This window comes from Nicotiana tabacum, chromosome 22, assembly GCF_000715075.1.
Source record: "Nicotiana tabacum cultivar K326 chromosome 22, ASM71507v2, whole genome shotgun sequence".
Lineage (NCBI taxonomy): Eukaryota > Viridiplantae > Streptophyta > Magnoliopsida > Solanales > Solanaceae > Nicotiana > Nicotiana tabacum.
Genome location: NC_134101.1, coordinates 162269285 through 162278021, shown reverse-complemented (window position 1 = coordinate 162278021; position 8737 = coordinate 162269285). Strand labels below are relative to the sequence as shown.

Genomic DNA, 8737 nt, shown 5'->3' with positions numbered 1-8737 from the left:
ACATAGATTTTGAATTTGCTAGTGCTTTCAAAATATGTACAATATGAACTAGGTAAGGTAAAACTTAAAAATATGGGCCATTTTTTGTTATGGTGTGAAGTCATGTGTTTTCTTGTAATTCTTTCAATTCTTTAAGCATTTTAGATGCCAGCAGAAAAATGTAAATAAAAAAGTATAACACGTAACATACCATTGCATAGGGAAGCTGATGATTCTTAAATTCGATAAAAGAAAAGCCTCGCTTGATATAGCACGTTCATTTGCTTTGGATAACTCGTGTGTTAATTATCTTTTCCAAAAAATATATTATCCATATTCTTATCTCCCTTTTCACAAATGTATCCTATAGAATAGTAGAGATAATTAAAACCTGCTGCTGACTGAGAATGCACATTGCTCAGAACATGGTATGGTAAGTTAATGTTTTATTTTTCTATCTTTTTGAAGGAAAATAAAAAACAGAGTTGAAATAAATTACGATTACTCATACAGGCAGATGCAACAAATATATGTTGCATGAGTTCAACTAAAACAAGCGCGCATATATATATATATATATATATATATATATATATATATATATATATATATATATATAATCATAGTTAAGAAATCGATTATAAATAAATTATTAAAAAACTTGAAGTGATAGTTGATAAGAATATTTAAATGTTTGAATCCGCGTCCGATTACATCATCCATAATTTGCAGAGTCAAGATACTTTTTCTTAGACTATAACAGTTTTTGGCAATAATTTGTGAATATTACCATAACAAATCAAACGATTTACAACCTATGAGCAGCCAACTGTTCCAATCCACTAGGATCAGACTCTCTCAAGCTCTCAGAAAAAGCAAACAACAACAAAGAATTTAACTAATCTAATTACATATCCTCTGCATCAAAAATGGACAGTTTCTAGGTCTTCTAGATCCTGCTAGCATGCTAATCCTCTCCCTAAGTTCCTTCTTAATCTGTATTTCTATAAATGTTGTATTTACATTGATCTTCCTGAAATGCTTCCAATTTCGAGCTTGCCAAGTATAGTATATTGTCTCCCCTATGATTGCTGCTGCTACTTCTTTTCTGAATTGCCGCCAGTGCCTGTTTTTTATCCACTGCAAACTCCTGCTAACATTATATGATGAGATAGTTATTCCTGACCAATTGAGCAGTGCTACTCTTATGTTCTGAATCCAGCTACACTCCACAAATAGATGGTGAGTTTCAAGTTCTCCACAATCACATAGTATGCAGTTTATGTCCCCATTGATAGGGATGTTCAACCTCAACAATCTTTCTTTAGTCATTAGCTTATCTTGAAATGCCAGCCAAGTAATCATTGACTATAATAGTTATTAAGTTAAAATATCTAACCATTTAATTTTATACGTAATTTACAGTATTTTTTTAATATTTAAATTTTTTATTACTAGCTCAAAAAATGAATCTTCTATATTATATCAAAAGCACGAAAACCTTTAGGGAAATATCGTTCGTTCTTTTTACCCTTTAAAAATAGCTTTTATAATGAACAAAATTATAATTTTAAGTTAGTTTCCTAATATTTAGGACTTTAAAATTAATTAAAATTTTGCATATTAAATCTTTTCTTATTAAAACGGATAAGAAATTCTAATAGTTAGGAATTTAAAGTCAATAAATATTGCACCTTATACAAATCGTACTAATTACAAATTTGAAAATATCATTTGTGCAATACTTATAAAACCAAGATGAGAACGATGGCGACTTCAATTGATTCGTAATTAAAATATTGAAGTATGGGGACATAAAACCACATATTAAATTAAAATTTTATAATACAGTAACATCTAAATTATAATTTTGCATGTTAAATCTTTTCTTATTAAAATAAGTAAAAAAATATATTTAGTATTTAAAATAAATAAATATATTACATTATAAAAATCGTACTAATTAAAAAATTTGAAAATACATTATTTGTGTAATACTTAAAAAAATCAAGATGAGAACGATGGTGACTTTAATTGATTTGTAATTAAAATATTGAAATATGGGGACATAAAATCAAATATTAAATTAGAATTATGTGATACAATAGCATTTAAATTAAAATTGTTTCAACGTGGAACAACTAAATATACATTTTAATAATTCTTTTTTTAATCATACAAAATAATTAATCCACATTCAATTAAGCATTTAAAATTATTATTTGATATCATATTTAATCATACTAAACTGTACAAATCTAAATTTATATTATAAAATTATAAAACCTCTACACAAAATGTTGATTGACCTTTTATCTTTTAAAAATTAATTTTAATATTAAATAAAAAATGTAGTGTAAATATTTCACTAATATCTAAGATTTAAAAATTAATTAAAAGTTTTCTTATTTGAACTATGTAGAAAGTTCAACTATTTAGGATTTTAAAATTAATTAAAGTTATGTGTTTTTACTGAAATTGAAAAGGAAGCACGATAACTTGGGAAATTAAACAGATAAAATTATAAAATTGGAACATAATTTAGGGTGAATATATTGAATAATGATTGAGGACTTTTATGAATTTTTTTTCTTTTATTTAATCAACTATATAGGATCAATATTCATCAATTTCAAAAGCTTACACTTTATTTTATAACTCAAATATAACTTTAAAAATAATATATAATTTTTTAATTATATATTTAAAAATTACATTTTACTACTAAGATGGGGATAACACGCAACATGCATACATAAATAAATAACTGAATTCAGAATAAAACCCGGTATTCGGGCCGAAGGAGGATTGTGTATTTATTTTTGCTCTATGTTGACCAGATTAATTAGGATTATGCATAGACCACGTATTTTGGGTCCATATAGACACGTTAGCCGTTTATTATAATGTCTCTCCACAGTTTTTTGCTGTCTGAGAAGCATCCTTGTCCAGCTTAACTTGTAACTCTCATATCTATTCCAATGTGGTAATCTTCTTGTCATCAGTTTCTCTCCTTAACTACTACAAATTACTTGTCTCCCTCTCTCGCTTAGCCTAGAATCCTACTACTTCTTTGACAATACGTACATGTTTCAGCTTCTGTTTTTTAGCATTCATACAATTGGAACCTCTGCAGTTTGAAGGTAATAAAGTTTTTTTTGGTACTGTTAATCTTTATGAATTTATTTTCAAAATATGCACGTGCGCCTGCCTTACTTACTGCTCCAACTATGTAAACACACACACACACACACATATATATATATATATATATATATATATAGGAATTTACTAAGCTCAATGTGTTTGCATGCATGATCTTTATCCGGTTTATACTTTGGTTATATTAGCATTGCTAAAGTTGTCTTCTTTAATTAACATTGGTGTTTGATAAGATTAACTTACGTTGGTCTTTTCTTTTTTACTGGTTATATGTAGATAACATTATGGTTTTTGGCGCTATAGCGGGATTGGGTGTGACGGCCTTGCCAGGTTCTGATCAGGTCTTTGTAAATTTAACTCTCTTCGTCACACTTCTCTGTGGATGCATTGTGATTGGTCATCTTCTTGAAGAAAGCCGATGGATTAACGAGTCCATCACAGCTCTTGTTATCGTACGACTTCTTAAATTTTATGTTGTACCAAACACATTTACACATCTCTAACAGTTTATATATGTACTATCTGTGTTATCTCGTTTCGATATTAATGGATATCCATCCTTTCTTTTGGCTGCAGGGTTTATCTGCTGCAGGCATCACTCGACTAACTACTAATAGAAAGAGTCCTCATCTTTTAGAATTTGACGAACAGCTGTTCTTTGTTTATGTTATACCTGCCATTATATTCAATGCCGGGTAAGTTTTTCATCATAGGGTAATAGTGGTTTGTTACGTTATTATGGTGTTAATTTGGGCATTGTTGCATTATTTCATGAATCTTGCCAACCACATATTAGTAAAATTGAGTGCTCCGCTGAATTTTAAATTATTATGAACAACTATATATAACATTGGAAGGACAACATCACATTCTGCTAAGGGGTCATTGTGTTCTTCCTTGGGATTGATTTTTACTGTCTACATATCGAAGAGACAGAAATACTTTTAAACATTTTTTTCCTCTTGTGGCCGTGTAATCTATGATATAACTTAAATATGGAGGTGTTATTCATATACTAAGAGGGTCACCACCTTAACGACTGGCACTGTTATTGTGGTTAACTGGCAAAGAGAGAAGGGGGAAAAAGAAAGAGGAATGTTATATTTAGTTTATGATAACATAATCTTTTATCAGGTGTTTAATGTAATCTATGGAGTCTGATAAATCACTTTTTACCTTTACCAGTTTCCAGGTGAAAATGAAGCACTTTTTCAGGAATTTAGGGACCATTGTGCTGTTTGGTGTCCTTGGCACATTGATATCTTTCGGCGTCATATCATTTGGTATGCCCTGCTCCTTCAATCAGTTAAAGAAAGATAATGCCTAGCTAGTGTCCATAAGTTAATTTTCTGCGAATAATTTGCAACTATATGCTCTCTGAAGTGTAATGTGGTTACTTCAGTCTTGATTTTATTCTTGAGTTACTCTATGGTTATGTCTCTTAATTTCGCTTCAAAATCTTTACTTAGGTGCATGGTTGTTACTCGGGAAGCTGGGCACTGGTCTGGAGTTAAGGGATTATCTTGGTAATCTTTTCCTCTTCTCTCCGTCGATTGTTATGTGGTTATTGATTTGTTACAATGGAAAAGTAATGATATGTAAAAGCGGTTTCATAAATGGAAAAGTTAAAACATACAAATGATGTAGTTATTAGAAGGAAAAGCATACAATTGGTGTCCTGGTTTCTTTCTCACATCTTCTGATGGTTATTAAAATTCTTTTACTGCAGCGATTGGAGCTATATTTTCGGCAACAGACTCTGTTTGCACATTGCAGGTTTTCTCCTAGAACTGCAATTTAATTCCGTAGATAAAAACAGATTACTGAAATAGCAAGCCGTGTTTTCTACAGGTGCTTGATCAGGATGAGACACCTCTTCTCTACAGCCTAGTCTTTGGAGAAGGTGTGGTAAATGATGCTACATCAGTGGTGCTTTTTAACGCAATCCAGAAATTCGACCTCTCAAACATCAACTCACGAGTGGCCTTATCGCTTACTCTAACTTTTCTCTACCGATTTGTGGGAAGCACTTTGCTCGGAGTAGTTGTGAGTCAGCCAGCCTTTTTCGCATTATGTTTTACATTAGTGCATTAGTCAATTTTTGCCTATCTTTTCGACACAATTCGAGTTGGGAAACAGATTTTTCTTCTGGATAAGACTCAACATCTTACATTACTTGGTTTGATCTGGAAGGACTTGTATATATTAGCCGACTAATATACGCATGATCAGATTTTGTTTATGATCCGCCTATTTATAATAGGCTTTATCAATATCTCATACATGTCTGATATGATGCTCTTCTTATGCAGGTTGGATTGCTAAGTGCATACATAATAAAAAAGATATACCTTGGGAGGAGGTGTGTATAAATTTCTTCATGGTCTTCGTATTATGGTTATTGGTTCAGATATAGTTATTCTTTGATGTTTATCAGTCACATCCCAGTTAATATCAATACACAAACTTTAGCAATCAGAAAGATTGTTTGGTTTCCACTTCCCAGTAGAGTATTCTTCATTTGTAATTCAATAAGCCTCAATTCTGATGGCAGGAAGTCAACCGATCGTGAAGTTGCTCTCATGATTCTCATGGCTTACCTTTCATATGTTATGGCAGAAGTAAGTAAACATTAACTGCATGAGTTTTATATCAACTTATTGTTAGCTCTCACTGTTTGTAGTTTCTATGATTATTGATCTTGATAAATGTTAATAATCATGCCAACCTTTCAGCTGTTTGATTTGAATGGAATTCTTACAGTATTTGTCTGTGGGATAGTCATGTCACACTATACCTGGCATAATGTGACCGATAATTCAAAAGTGACCACAAGGTACGTCAAACATTCGGACTTCACAAATCTCTTTCTCAGTTGAAATCAAATTATTTTCTTCTTGTAAGAACATGTTAAAGTAGCCATATTGTCATTCCTAAATTAACTTAACTTTTCACAGGCATGCTTTTGCAACAATGTCATTTATTGCGGAGACTTTCATTTTCCTTTATGTTGGTATGGATGCCTTAGATATCGAGAAATGGAGATTCGCTAGCCACAGGTGAGATTGAAATCTATTTCATTTAAAACATAAGATCGAGTTTGGCCCTAGGCAAATTTAGTGTCAATGATTATGTTTGTGACGCTCATACAGTAGTTAAAAAGCTCTACTTATTTGCTTTGCCTTTTGATTTTGGACTTGTTTCCACAGTCCTGGAAAATCTGTTGCAGTGAGTGGTGTGCTGCTTGCTCTGGTTATGGTTGGAAGAGCGTGCTTTGTGATACCTTTGGCCATTTTATCAAATTCTTGGAAGCAATCTAAGGATCACGAGCTCGGCTTCAAGCACCAGGTTTATTGACTTTGTCAAAGTTTCGTGCTGCTACTCCATTGTTACGGAAAAACTTAATAATTCATCTTCACAGGTTACAATATGGTGGGCTGGTTTGATGCGAGGAGCTGTTTCAATGGCATTGGCTTATAACCAGGTAGATAATTGAACTCTCTTCTCATTACTCTCAAAGATGAAAAATGAGAAACATGAGGGAGGAGTACTTTATCTGAATATCTTGTTAGTAATTGATAAAAATAATGTTACTGATTGAAGCCTGGGTTGTTGTTTGTAGTTTACAAGGTTTGGCCACACACAATTGCCAGGAAATGCAGTCATGATCACCAGCACTATTACAATTGTCCTCTTCAGTACTGTGGTAATTAAACTACATCACTCCTTTGCTACCTATGTTTTTTAGTTACCTTTCATTACATAAATCCACAAACATCTTTTTGGTTTTTGCATATCAGCAGTGGCGGAGCCATCTTATGCTAAAGGGCGTTAATTGACACTGTTTAACTAGGTCAAAAATTTATTTTTTATGTATATATACTATATGTTGACTCTCACTTATTTTACTTTTTTATATTTTGGCACCCCTTAGTAAAATTTCTGACTCCGCCACTGCATATCAGTTGTGAAGTAATTGAGTCCATTGATTGCTAAGAGTCATCAGTAATGAGCTAATAGTAGTTTGAGTAGACTCTCCCACCTGATATACTAGTAGTAAAGTTTTCTACAGCTCTCAATATTTGTACTGATCTTTTTTTTTTTGGATCCTTTAGGTGTTTGGGTTGATAACAAAGCCTCTGATAAGGTACTTGCTCCCTCCATCAAAAGACATCAACATGAATTCTTCTGAACTATCCCTCGGACTCCCACTTCTCAACGGGCTAGAACATGAAGGTGATGTTCCTCGGACAAGCAGTTTGACAATGTTATTGAAAAGACCTGCACAAACCATTATTTACTTTTGGAGTAAGTTTGATGATGCTTTTATGCGACGCGTGTTTGGAGGGAGGGACTCCATGCCAGATACACCAGTGTCTTCAAATGAAGGAAGTGATCACGGTTCACTATTTGGAAGTAATCCTAGCTTACGTCTCGTTTAGAAAACAGTTTGCAAGTGATAGATTTTTTATTTTTTTGGGAAACAGGATAGGTTTCTGGAGTTGCCGGTTTTGCTATCAACTAACCATCAATAGTTGCAAGGATGCCTTCTGTATATATTCATGAATTACACTAGGCTGACTTGTTTGTAAATATTCAGATATTAATCTCTAATTCTGCTGATTTTGCTAAGCTTGTACATATATCTCTGTTTCTATTTTTCAAATGGAGTATATTTCTTGGTTTGGACTTATTTCTTCTCGAGGCAGCCCGTTTACATGCTATTTCCAAATGGAATGTGATAGGCTTGGGTCGTTTTCCTTTTTCTTCTAACCCCGCTGAACCCTGGATGATCAATTGCGTGATTCGAACCTTTGACCTATCCGTTGGTGGTGAAGGTGCTCTACTGTCACATAGGCGGATCCAGGATTTAATGTTTATGGGTTCGTGCAATGACTTCGAGTAAATTTTCAATAGTAACTGGGTTCACATTTAAATATTTGTAGTTATTTAATGAATTTTTAGAACACATTTACACTGTTTGGACAAAAGCTATTGGGTTCACGGGAACCCGTAGATAACATGCTAGATCCGCCCTTGTCTACTGATCAACTTTAGCTGGAGCAAATCTCACTCGTGATGCCTAGGTTATTTGATATAGTATAGCTGTGTTCTATACGATTGTTTTCTTCTAGTTGGACTTTATGATGATATCTTTGGATTATGGTAATATAAGTTCGAACTGAGGAGCTACGTCGCAGAGACCCTTTAACTAACATATGCTACAAGTAATAAATAACTCATCTCGTGCTTGACTCTATCTGTAAGACAGGTGTGTGTAACCAACCACCTAGTGAGGAGAGGAGACAAAACTAGAGAAGAACTCTTATGTACAATAAGCATTGGCTCTTCTCTTCCTAAACTCTTCACTGTATATACAGCCTCATCAACACATGACCTTCTTCATTAAAAATGTTCTCTTTTGCCGGAAAGAAAGTTGAGATTGGCCGATCTAAGTATTGAGACATAGCAATCAATATCCTTTTGATACTCACTGTCACTGCTCTCTCCGAATCACTAGAGAGTGAATCCTAATTAAACATAATAAATTCTAAATTTAAAATTGAAAAATATTAATGGGATGAGACTGTGTACA

At 32.9% G+C, this 8737-nt stretch overlaps 2 protein-coding genes across 2 annotated transcripts; one reads left to right on the top strand and one right to left on the bottom strand.

Moving 5' to 3' along the window:
* Positions 1-882: 882 nt before the first annotated feature.
* Positions 883-1344, bottom strand: LOC142176140 (uncharacterized). The gene has a single exon (XM_075243219.1). The coding sequence runs from the start codon at positions 1342-1344 to the stop codon at positions 883-885; it is 462 nt and encodes a 153-aa protein (XP_075099320.1).
* Positions 1345-3425: 2081 nt separating this feature from the next.
* Positions 3426-7647, top strand: LOC107805310 (sodium/hydrogen exchanger 1-like). Its single transcript, XM_016629320.2, has 14 exons — positions 3426-3593; positions 3718-3836; positions 4327-4424; positions 4611-4667; positions 4871-4917; positions 4993-5187; positions 5454-5503; positions 5696-5762; positions 5877-5977; positions 6099-6200; positions 6351-6489; positions 6563-6625; positions 6764-6847; positions 7257-7647. The coding sequence occupies exons 1-14, from the start codon at positions 3426-3428 to the stop codon at positions 7581-7583; spliced, it is 1617 nt and encodes a 538-aa protein (XP_016484806.2). The 3' UTR covers positions 7584-7647.
* The last annotated feature ends 1090 nt before the right edge of the window (positions 7648-8737 follow it).